The sequence below is a fragment of the Temnothorax nylanderi genome, unplaced genomic scaffold, assembly GCF_030848795.1.
Source record: "Temnothorax nylanderi isolate EJ_2023f unplaced genomic scaffold, tnyl_v1.0 TNYL_tig0054_pilon, whole genome shotgun sequence".
Classification (NCBI taxonomy): Eukaryota; Metazoa; Arthropoda; class Insecta; order Hymenoptera; family Formicidae; genus Temnothorax; species Temnothorax nylanderi.
In genome coordinates, this window is record NW_027249116.1 from 843,503 (window position 1) to 856,715 (window position 13,213).

General features: G+C 34.8%; 1 protein-coding gene across 1 annotated transcript; it reads left to right on the top strand.

The window, feature by feature from the left end:
* The first annotated feature begins 89 nt into the window (after positions 1-89).
* LOC139772922 (uncharacterized) lies at positions 90-4,324 on the top strand. The gene is made up of 6 exons (XM_071706978.1): positions 90-894; positions 1,616-2,063; positions 2,945-3,145; positions 3,388-3,584; positions 3,745-3,852; positions 4,058-4,324. Exons 1-6 carry the CDS (start codon positions 766-768, stop codon positions 4,322-4,324), a joined length of 1,350 nt encoding a protein of 449 aa, XP_071563079.1. The 5' UTR covers positions 90-765.
* The last annotated feature ends 8,889 nt before the right edge of the window (positions 4,325-13,213 follow it).

Genomic DNA, 13,213 nt, shown 5'->3' on the forward strand with positions numbered 1-13,213 from the left:
TTTCCTCATATTTTGTTTTCAATTTTCTAATTATTTTAATAAATTTCAAAATTTCGAAGAAGAAACACTTTTGAATATCTTTTCGAAGCAAAATAAGATTGACAATTGATAATTAATTGATATAACGCCATAAGGTTAAAGAGCGGAACAAGCTAGAGATTGTCATTTACCTTTTTTACCTTACCCCCTTGTGTCTTATAATTTAACATGTTAACATACCATAGGATCGACACATTACGCAATGTATATATAATATATATATGTTCTATATCGTTATATTACATTATAATATTTTTAACAGTTAACATTTAAAATATATGTAGATATATAATATATCTATATAGCAACGAAGAGATAAACTGTATAAATATGCATGTGTTTGAGTCTGAAGCCAGGAAGCACCTGCGGACTGCGACCTGCGACCAGCGACCTGCGTCTTGCGAGTGTACCTACAATCTGAAGTGTATCATTTTTTGTCGTAAATAGTAAAATAGATAGGTGTTAACGAACGCTCGCTCGTATTTGCAGCAAATGTCAACATTGTCAACTCGAACGAAAGAGCAGTTAGCAGCCGTGTTCGTGCTCGTGTAGACCCCGACGACCCCGTCCCGGTCCCCGGTCCGTTCAGTCCGTTGTCCGTTTAGCGTAGCGGTGGCGCCTCTTTTACGTGTTAAATTATCTCGATCGCACTTTTATCTCCTATATCTTTCACTGAACACTGAAAAATCACGGACTGCGTTGTAAGATTTCGAAATTTTGTGAAGAATGGCCAAAAGTCGCGATAATCGCAATCGCGTAAATCACACGATGAGGCAAACAACGATACGGTTATTCGAAGACCAAGATCGCGAACAACATGACATCGTCGCGGAAGTTGGACGAACAACTCCACGGGTAAATCAGAATATCACCGAGTTTTGCCAAATTTATCTATCCTCAATTTATAGTAATTTAATTAGTATATATTGGCAATTATTTACTGACAAGAAAATTTAATCACTTAGTATTCAGCCGTTCCGCGATTACGAGAGGTCTTTCCTCAAAACTTGCATCCTAGGGTTCTCTCTCTCTCCCCCCTCCCCCTCTCTCTCTCCCTTCCTCCCTCCCACCCTCTCTCTCTCTCTCTCTCTCTCTCTCTCTCTCTCTCTCTCTCTCTCTCTCTCTCCCCCTCTCTTTCTCTCTCTCTCGCTTCGCTCTTCGAGATAGTTTTTGATAAAATACTGCAATTTATGTAGAGCCAGTTACGTTAAATTACACGCTAAATATTGTACACACATATGAGCGCGCACGCGCGCTTAATAATAATGCATATTTTGCACAATTGACCTTTCGAAAAATCTAATCTCTTTTTTAATAATCTTATACAAATTGAAAAAATTCAACTTATTAAATTAAATCTACAATACAGAATCGTTTTTATTCGACCCAACTGGCCTAATAATTAGTATATTTAAACTCATGAGTTTAAATATACTAATTATTAGTCCAGTTGGGTCGAACAAAAACGATTCTGTTTTGAATTTATTTACTGGCGAAGGAAGCTACCTGTTTTGTTTAAATCTACAATCATACATCGGATTAGAATAAACGTTTAATGTTATATTTGTTTTTTCAGAACGGAGTGTGGGCCAATTCCTTGCTTCTCTCTTTAACACCCCAATTGTTTGTAACTTCCCCGACAACAACAATAAGAGCCACGCCTGTACCTCCGAACGCTCCCATCAAACTAAGGAAGCCTTTCTCCAAAGAGGGTTTAAAACCTAAAAAGCTTCGTTTTACGGACAAAGATAAGGACAGAACGGAGGACGAAAACTATTCTAAGAAAAGCACAGATTTTTTGATAAAAATGTCTAAACAGAAAGCAGAATTTTCTAAGCAACAGGGCGAATCGAAAGCAAGATTAGATTGCGATATGCAAGATAGCTTGAGTGCTATGTTGCAAAATGTACGATTTGAATTGGACAATAAGAAGAATAAGCGATATGGACAAGGACGATATGAGAAAAGAGCGAAAAATAACAAAGATTCTTCGCAATCGTCAAAATTAAACTGCAGTCCGAAAGGTGAATTTATACACTTTCGTATATAAACTGCTGGGAGAAATCGATTATTACAGTCATTAGACTAGCATAGTATTAATAATAGTAATAATAATAATAATGATGATGATGATGATGATAACGACGGCGATGACGACGACGATGACAACGACAACGATGATGACAATGATGATGATGGTGATGGTGGTGGTAGTGGTAGAGATATTGATGATGATGATGATGATTAAATCGTGTATTTATGAATTAATAAGTTCATTGAATATTAAAAAGTTACTCAGTATAATATCACAATGATAATTAAATCAGTATATTCATAATTAATTAAGCACTATGCGTAAATGTGATTATTAAATCAGTACATAAATAATAATATATTAATTAAATGTTCTTTAATTATTAAATCGCAATGATTGTTGTGTATAGGATCAGTATATCAATGATTAATTAATTGTCAGTATCATAGTGCATGATTGTTAAAATAGTGAAAATGTATAAAAACTGTGAAACTTGTAAAATGATATATAATACATTTTCTTGTAACAAGCTATAATGTAATTGTTATTATATTATGATTTTTATGTGAATAAATAATATAGATATAATTATAATTACATTTATAACATATGTAGTATAAGAGCACATATTTATTTTTAAAATGAAATAATTATCTTGCGGATGCAAGGATAGTAATAGACATATAATACGTACGCGTGCACACAAATTTTTTCCAACGCCGAGATTTTTTATGCTTATCGATATTCAAGTATAGTAATTCTTTCGAACGCTTCATTTTATATGTCTTAATATTGTTCAAGAATCAATTTAAAAAACAAACTAATAACAAGATTTGTCAACATGCGAAGAATTTATTTTTTTTCTTTTAGGTCTCAAAAGGTGTCCTACCGTATTGTCGCCATGTAAAGATACATGGAGTAAAGAGAAGAAATTATCATGGTTACAACCACGAAGAGACGTGGGTAGATGGATTCAATGCTGTAGGAAAAACTGCAAGAAATGGCGATACTGTGATGATTTCCATGACCCTGTGGATGTACCAAAGACTTGGTATTGCGAAATAAATTCAAGCACGTATCCATTACTGTGTTTTACGTCTACACAATCATCGATACATATTAAGCTATGTTATTACTCGAGTAATATTGTACTATTTATATATAGCATATTATATATAATTATATAATGATATATATATATATATGTGTGTGTGTGTGTGTGTGTATATATATATATATATATATATATATATGTACACATACACACACACACACATATTAAATAACAATAGAAAATATAAACACGTTTATAGATAAAACTATCGCCTCTTGTTCCGTACCGCAAGTGCCGATTCCGAAGAAAATAAAGAAAGATTTAATAGAAAATATATATAATGCCGGAAGTCTTGTATGGGGTCACGTGGATGGTTATCCATGGTGGCCCGCAATTGTAGATGATTGGACTGAGACTTTACAGTTTTATGAATTAGAAGAATCATCAATAATTCCTGTAAGTTCTAGAAAATACAAACACATATAAATATAAATAAAATTTTATTAATGTATAACATTTATATTTATTTACTATAAGTTTTACACTACGCTATATTTTGTTCTTAATTGTTTATAATTCTTCGTAAAATATAATCAAACAACGAATGCTTTCGCAGGTAAAATACCATGTAACCTTCTTTAAAGATAATCTTCATTGTGAGTGGCTTAATCTAAAAACTATCAAACCTTTTATAAAATATAAAAAGAGCACGCTTGTGAGAAAGGTATGATAGCTTAATTGTTATACAGATATTATACACATATATATATATATATATATATATATATATATATAATATTTATTTATCTAAAAAGTATTTCAAATAGCTAAAATTATTATCATTGTCTTTTTGTTAACTTATAATAATATATAATCTTGTTATTTTTCTCTTCTTTGGACTTTTATTTATTTATGTTTTATTGTTTAAGCACAATAAATTCAACGAAATAAATCATAAAAAATCGCTGGAAAAAGCTTACGCCTTAGCACAAAGCGCGATTCCATTATCGATATCCGAGAGGTTACAAAGATTTAGTTCTTTTTCGCGCATAAGAAACTTGCAAGGATCTATGATTCAATCGTACGAAGAGCAGGATGATGAAATTTCTTCCACACCAACCGAGTCAACTGAACATATTACGTTGAAGGAATTTTATCTTAAAAATAAACATTACACGAAAGACAAATTTTTATAAATTAAAAATATTTACAAATATATGTTTATATCTCTTCTTTTTTTCTATTCTACTGTATAAAAATAAGTTTTGTAAATTATTAAAAATTAAAAATTTAATAAAAATTTTATTTAAAAAATAAATCACTGTCAAGTTTTCTAATTTATATTTATTGTTAATTTAGAAATAAAAAATCTTGAGAAAAAAATTTTATAATTAAAACAAATCGTTGTGCTATAGTAATCATATATCGATACGTATACCGTATCGAAATGTCGATACAACAGATTAAATGTCGATATAAAAGAACATGCGGTATATCACATTTTAATTTTCTAGAAACAGAAAAATGGTGAACGTTTCAAAAATAAGAAATCTATTTTATCGATTGATATGAAAACCGACAAATTAATTCGTTCACGTAGTTGATAACAAGAAACGTGTAGAACAGAGGGCGAAACTTGAACACGAATTGCTCAAAGCATATCACAATTGGTTATTGCAAATAACCCACATAATTAAGAAAAGAGAGTAAGGTATATATATTGTACATATTCCAAAATAGTCATATTTTTTTTTAAGAAAGAATAGAGAAGAAAATGACAAATTATTATGACCATTTATGACAATTTTGAAAAGATTTATAAAATCGGCATCATTAGTTTAAAGTAAAAAAAATCAAAGTAAGTTAAATAAAAATGTGATATAAAAAATGTAATATAAGGATAGAAAAGAATGTGGAAAAAAAAATTGAAAAGAGAATTATTTAAATAATTGTTATTTATATATACCTACTTTAGAAATTAAGATTTTCTGAATATTTGTTCTTCTCTTTCCAAAATTTACAATTCATATCCTTTGTACGCGCGCGCATACTGCCGTAGTAGTGTAGATACAACTGAAAAGTATTACAATAACAAACTTACAAACTTGCAAAATTGTAATCCTTTAAAAGTAACCCAGAGGGTTACATTGCAATTTTGCAAGTTTATTTAGAAGCAACAATAGGAATAAAAGATTAAATTATAATATTACTGAGTTATAATGTTGGGATCGTTATAGTTACGATATAGCTTTCTCTCTCTCTGGTACACCATCAAATACTAAAATAACAGTAGGAAATGAAATGAATATATGTGAAAATCAAAAATGTAGTTACAATATATTTTTTATTGGTGCCATCGATACATGTATGTACGTAGACAGCATATTATACTAGCTCGCCGAACAACGGTGAGACGCGGTATCCGCTGACGTCACGATGACCCGGCGCGACCCCGATGAACCCCGGCAGCGATATTAACATAGCGATTTACAATTGCTTATACGCGCGTACAATCGGTTGATTTCCGCTCATTGACTCTCTTTTTGCGTATCCATTTCATGCGTTTTAATAAATCCGCTATTAAGGCCGTCTTCGAAACGGATCTACGAAGCGCGAATAAATATAAAATAAACTAGCTATATCGGGTTGTTGTATATGAAACATTGCATCCTGAGAGTTCCCGTTTCAAACGACACAATAATAATTTAATTACAGCCTCTATAAGACGAAAAGAAAAGCGCATATATATGGTAATAATGATAGCGTTTCATAAAATCTGTGTTCGGAATTGAGGGAATTTATTTTTCCTCATTCAATTCTCATTTGAGCAAACTTTGAAACGCCAATTAGAAATTCTTTCCCTGCGAAATGTAATTTTCCATCGAAACGGAAATTATACGTACGACAATCTAAAGGCACACAATCTAAGGGCCACGCCCGTTTATAAAGGGAATGGCCAAACGATGTAGAAGAGAGGTCCTCTCTTTGACTATCTTTCTCTCTTTTTGCCATCGATCCTCTATCTATGGCACTCCCATGTTTGTCAACCGACCTACGCCCCCATCATCACACAGTTTCCAAACTACACGCAGCTACAATCAATCGACTCGAAGAACAAAACCGCTATAATAATATATCCCGTTATAGAATTCAATTCTTTGTGCTCACGCGTTATGCGAAAATAAAATACAACATATACCTACAACATGCATTATAATAAGCGTTATAATATGTTACAATATATAAAATTAATCGAAAGCTACGTCTCTTTGCAGTAGATTTCTTTCGAAAGATTTCCATATATGCTTTCTCTTATAATTTTTCCTTTGCTGATCCCCTCCCCTCCCCTCCTCCCGGCCGCGTCAGCTTACATAATAAAAATATTCACATAGTAAAATTGCTTATACGAACACACCGAAAATTGATTGTTACGCCATTGGCGTTAGTCGCGTTGATCTCGAGCGAACGCGTTTACAAAGCGTAATAAAAAAGGGGAGCTAATTATAGTTGCGGTCTATCTTGGAGAACCGAGGGGGCGAAAGAGAACACGACGACAAAATGAAAATGAAAAGTACTTGTAGCAGAGGAAGAGGGAGGGAAGGGTGTAATCTTTTCGAGTGTCGCGTATCCTATCAAGGACCGTACGAAGCAGCTTATTGAGAGAGCCCGCACACACTTTTCTTCCATATTGCATCATACCATTACTGCAATGATATGTCTTTTTTTTTGTATAATACACATGTCGTTTTTATATTATATATTTTTTATACGAAAGATCTTAAAAATCTTGTAAAGAAGTTGAAACCACGTGTACATATATACACGTGTTGTCCTTATTTTCTAAACATCTCAGACTCTAATAAGTATTATTATTACTATATACAAATTAATCTTAACGTATATATAGGTTTTTTCTAAATTAATATATATCGATTCTTTATCAAAGATAAAAAAATATATATTTTTAGATCGTAATTAATTTAAAAGTTAATATAGACAAGTGTGACAACTCGATTTTTCGAGACAATGATATAGAATAACGAGATTTTGGCCGCAAAATCTCACAATCTCTTATGCTCGCCTAGCAACACGATTTCAAGTTGAAGTCACGGGAGCATGTGATAACGAGAACGCGTGTACCCGGGCGAGCATATCTCGGGTTATCAGTTTTTTTTCGGTGACAGCAGTAAGTAGCGAGTGAGCGCGGAAAGTGTATGATTAACTATGCGAAGGAGATCATGCGGCTGGACCATAGGACCATAGGTCATCCCGGGCGAGAGATAGATTCGAGACGATCCGCCATCAGATCGAATTGACCGCTTTTCATTTGAAACACATCAATAATATAATGTATACATTAATGGAGATTATTATTAATACGAGTAGATGGAAAAGTTGCACACAGCCATGCACACGCACATGTCACATATATGTGCATGAGAAATTAATGTGTAAAACAATGAAACACTCGGAACAATATATCTATTCGCAGAAAATTGTTATTTTTTTGTTGTATAATAAATAAATATTCGTTTCATAGAAATAATTTTTGTTGCACTAATCTCTCGCGCGCGTGTAGTTAATATAATGTATAGAAATAAAAGATTCTAAAGGTATGTCGATCCTTTATTAGAATTTAAACGCTATTTCGGCAGCTACTAGGAAGAAAAAAGAAAAGAGGAAAAGAGCAACGGAAAGAAGAAGAAAAAAGAAGGAAAGGAAAGGAAAGATTAGGAATAAATACTACGTCGTTCTCTAAATACTACGTTATCGTTACTTGGAAAACTACCATGAAGAATATACATATAGCGGTCAATGCCGTCGCCTGGGTACTATTAGTCGAGACGCCTCTGGTATATTTTCGTCATGGCCTACTAATACACTTTACGAAGTAAGTCTCGTCTTGAATCATTCCTCTGTGGACTCTGATAACACACAGAATGTTGGAAAATGCTATTATGTCCCAAAAAGATTAGCACGTGTCTCGCACATTTTAAATCGATATATATATATATATTACGTATGATATATTACATAATGACAAATAGTAATTTGAAACGCGAAAGAAATTAGGAAAGTGCGGCAAATGTAATTTGCAAGTTTTCTTTGACACATATTTGTTAAGAAGCAAACAAAGGATATATTTTGAGTTCGATAATCAAGCAGCTCGTCGTTGATGTTAAAACCGTAAATTGTGGAATAACTCATTTTGCTGTATAATGTATATTAATATTATCGCAATGCCCGTCAAATATTTAAGTATCTCAAATATTATTTCTGCCAAGGATTGTCCATTTGAGTTTTACGTTTTGACGTCTTGGCAGTTTATCGACGACCGTCTTTCAAACGGTCTTTGTACAGGGTGCGACGATAGGTAGAAGTAGAATTACAGAATCACGCGCGCTTCCATATATTCATGAACACAGTCGCTCGCATAGGAAAAGTGCATTTGCATGTGAACAGTGCGGGTCTCTTCGGGTCGGCAAATATCTGACTTTGTTCAACGTATAATTAATTTCGAACTTAAATCGTGTGTTTTTCCACTCTATATATATGTATATATATATATTTTTTTTAAGGAAGGAGAACCCCCTTGTCCGTTATTTCTCAACATTATGAGAAAATTATTATAAATAAAATATTTTCACAAGTTTGATATCACACAATTTTTTCACGAGATTAAAAATATAATTTAAAAGAAAGCACTAAAATAATTATCTTCTTTTACCTGTTTGAAAATATAGAATATAACATGAAACAATTTAAGCCTTATAAGATGATCTTTATACATATCCATCATCCTTGCTTTGCGCATGAAATTTATTTTGCCGTACTGTTATCAACGAAGCCTCTGGCCCCCTATTTCGTAAGAAGAACGAATGACGACGGCGTCGTTCTGATAAAATTTTTTGAATTTAGGTCACAGGGCAACATTACGGGGTCGTTGGGGTCAGGATAAGTCGATAAGATTATTGACGTTGAACGGTTATAAGTGCATCGGTTATGTAAAACGATACGACGAAAACGAGATGGATTGTAGGACGACAAAATGACACGCGTTAATATAAGATCATTAAAATTCAGTTCTCATTAAGATTTAGGATAAAGACGTACTGTTTTCCCATACCGGAAAAGTTCTTTTATACCATCTCTATTTATTACTTGTCTTTCTCTCTATATTTTCTACTTTACTTTGTGTTTTTTATCTCACTTCTTTATTCTGTTCTTCTTTCATTTTACTTCTCATTACGCCTTCTTTCTTCATTTTATCGTTTTCTCGTTTTATTTTATTCCACTTAATTTCCTCGTATCTTATTTCCTCTTAAATTTAATGTACATAATCATATATTTTATTCTAATTTATTATGTGACTTTACGCTCTCTTCATTTTCTATCTCATTTTGTGCTTTACATGTTATATTTTATTCCGTAATAAATTAAACACATTTCTTGGAACGTAGAATAACCAGTAACAAATAACAATTAAAAATATGTATATCGGATTTCAATTTTCGTTATCTCTTTGCTCTCGCCCGACCGTGTGTCGTGCGATCCTTTTTACTCGTTTACGCGTTTGTTGGTCACGTGCGCGACGCTCGGCAACTATAGCCGCAATCGCGTGATCGCAATGCAGAATTTCAATATGTTTCAACGTCCGATCTACTTTATATTATAATTCAAACTTTGTCTACTTTGTTTTTGTTATTCGAATCCGAATGCAAGTCGAAACGAGCTTTACCAATGATTGGAGTCCTACGACACTGGGCGGTCCTGCGTATGCGTATGTTTAATTATTGGAACGCACGCACAGCGATCCTGCAAGAAAGCATGTTTAACCTGCTGATCAAGGGGCGTGGTGGCCTTTGGACATCACACACACAAACACACACACACACACACACACACACACACACACACACACGTATATATGCAATATATAACGCAAATAGAGATCATAATAGAAATTAAAAATGCTTATTTATACATATGTATGTATATACATTACACGCACATGCGCGCGCATGTGTATATATTATACAGGGTAGTCCTGAAAAGTTGGTCAAAATCAGATTGGATTGGACTCGTCATAAAAATGAAAAAAGTTCCCATAAACGTTAGTCCAAAAACGCATCCGAGATCGTATTATCAACAGTTGCAAAATTATAAGAAATACACGCCAGGAATCTTTGAGCGTGTTAGACAGTCAATGGTTATTAGACGCATGGAAACGTGTGTTTTAGTTAACGGGACATTTTCAACAACTTTCTGTAAATTAAAATAAAAATTAAGTTTTTTTTCTTTTATGGCCTTCCATTTTTCTGAATAAAGTATTAATAATTAAATGAGTCGTAACTCCTGCGGGAGTTGGATGCGTTTTTGGACTAACGTTTATGGAAACTGTTTCATCCTTATGACGAGCTCAATCCAATTCCTGATTTTAACCAACTATTTCAGGACCACCCTGTATATATACATGCTTATGCACATACTTATGTAGGTACATACATATATATATAGATATACACGCGCGCAACAAAATCTCTTAAATTTTTCTTCCGAAAGATAAAGCTGCTTTGAAAAAGCAACAAAATATAAAAATTACGAAAGAAAATTCGCTAATGATTCCTTATTTGTATCATATAAAGAAACTTTAAATCGTAGCAAACAACCCACAACAAATCCTAAAATACCAAGCAACAAGCAACAATTTCAAATATGCTCGAATGAAACAAAATTACGAAAAAAATTATCCTAATGTCCTGAAAAAAATATCCTAAAATAAAATATAATACAATCACATTAATATACAATATAAACTTATATTAATAAAAGTATACATATAATACCACATGTTGCTAAATGATGACGCACTGCGGACTAACGTAATTAATCTAGTAGAAACGGTATGTTTCTAAAAAATTTTATAAGTTTGTAAATAAATATAATATAGTACAACAATCTAAAATGTTGTTATAAAATATAGAGTATATGTATTACTGTGGTTGGGATCAGAGATGTAAACCGGTTCTGAAGCGAAGCGGTTGGACCCCAATCCAAATTTGGATAAACCAAAGGTAAACTCTAAACAGAGTTTAAGTTTCGACTAACTTCATTTTGTGATCAATTCATGTTTCATGAATCCAAATCATTTTATTTATCTGATTTATCATATTATCCAAATATACATATTCACAATAAATTATTATATATAATAATATGTATATGTCATCTTAATAAATTTACTAATTTTTCCAATATATTGCTAAAGTGTATTTCCTAAAGTGTATAAAAATATTAAATAATATCTCATTAATATCGTTATTATTTGTTTCCTATACGTTGTTATTCCTATAATTTTTAATATACGAATCAAAATTCAAACTAAGGCATAAATATAATTTTGAAATTTACTTTAAATTATTTAAAATAAAAGCAATTTAGAAATTAAAATCAATTTATAATAAAGACTAAAATTGAAGTGCGATGTCTTTATTACTATGACCGCAAGCGTACGAACTTGGATCCTGACTGGAAAATCGTCACGAAAAAAATGCAATATGCATCTGTTGGAAGTATTCAGCAAAATATGTCGCAAAGGACATAATATCGCGCCTTTGATTCTCTTAACGCGTGCACACGATGGCACGTAAATGCAGTCATTGCCCCGGCCCGCCGCACCAGTGCGCCAGGCCGCCAGGCCGCCAGGCCGGTCGACCGGCCGCCGCGCCGCGCCGCGCCGCGCCGCGCCGCGCGCCGGCCGAACTGCCGCCGCCGCTGCCGCTGCCACCTGCGCCATTCACGGCCAGCCAATCCTAGCGTCGCCGAAACCGCGTGAGCGGCGTGAGACATCGCCTTTTCCCCTCGCCGACCTCTTGCTCTTGCCGCGTCGACATGACGGGCCGGACCGGACTCCGGAGTCCGGAGTAGTCCGGAGTTGGTCGGAGTTGCCGGAGTTCGAACTGTTCAGAGTGGTCGGAGTTCAGAGTGACGCGGTACGCGGCGCGACTCAACTCGCCTTCTGATCTTCTGAACTCGACATGCTTCCGCGCGCGCGCGCGCGCTTCCCCTATGCTGCCCTATGCACACGTAGCGCGGTAGTGAACGAGTGCGGTAACGGCATGCCGATGGGGGTAAGTTACGACTTACGACGGTCACACTGGTCACAGCACGCTGGTGGGGTGGGGATTGTGGTGAAGCGCGCGCCGCGCCGCGCCGCGCCGCGTAGTACGATAGAAGGGGAAGTCGACGGTCGACGGTGCGTTGCCAGCCGGTCGACGCACAACGCGGCCGCTCAGTTCGCTTCGATCGACCGAAGCGCGTGGATGTTGTTTGTGTGTAGTTGGTTTTTTTCTCCTCGTCTTCTCCTCGTCTTGCCTCTTTTCGTCTCTGTTCGTTACTATTCGTCTCATCTCTATTTTAGCCTCGTCTCTGTTCATCTCGGTTTTAGTCTCGTCTCTATTCTATTCGTCTCGTTTTTATTCGTCTCATCTCATCTCATCTCATTTCTTCTCGTCTCATCTCATCTCATATCATCTCATCTCATCCCATCCCATTTTATTTCATTTTATTTCATTTCATCTCATCTCATCTCATCTCATTTCATCTCATCTCATCTCATCTTATTTTATCTCATCTCATTCCATTCATCTCCTCTCGCTTCATTTCGCTTTGCTATGCTTTCTTCGTTTTCTTGCGCCTCCATTCATGGCGTAATGTTAAATTGTAAAAATCGTAAATGGAAAAAAAAATGGATAATATATTTCGCTAATGGGAGATAATTGATTCTTTGACGATTAAAAAAAACACAAGCTTAATTTCCATCTTCTCTTCCATCCTTCTTTCCGAAGGAAGGATGGAATTTGGTTTGATCTAGAGACTGGTAAGGCTTCAGTCCTTCTAGGTCCCTCTATCTTCCTTCGTTGTTGCTCCTGCCTTCCCTTCCCTTCTACCTCTTCTTTGCCCCTCGCCATCTTTCTACCTCCTCTTGAATATCGTGTGCTACACGCTTCCGGCTGACAGTGCGCTTTTTAGGCCTGCGCGCGCGACTCGCGCGATGGACGTCGCAATCCCCTCCCTCTCTCTTT

Bases quoted from the DNA above. Each gene is read 5' to 3' on its own strand.
- LOC139772922 (XM_071706978.1), top strand. From the start codon at position 766: ATGGCCAAAAGTCGCGATAATCGCAATCGCGTAAATCACACGATGAGG. The intron at 895-1,615 runs GTAAATCAGAAT...TTGTTTTTTCAG, and splicing joins TTGGACGAACAACTCCACGG to AACGGAGTGTGGGCCAATTC. The intron at 3,585-3,744 runs GTAAGTTCTAGA...ATGCTTTCGCAG, and splicing joins AAGAATCATCAATAATTCCT to GTAAAATACCATGTAACCTT.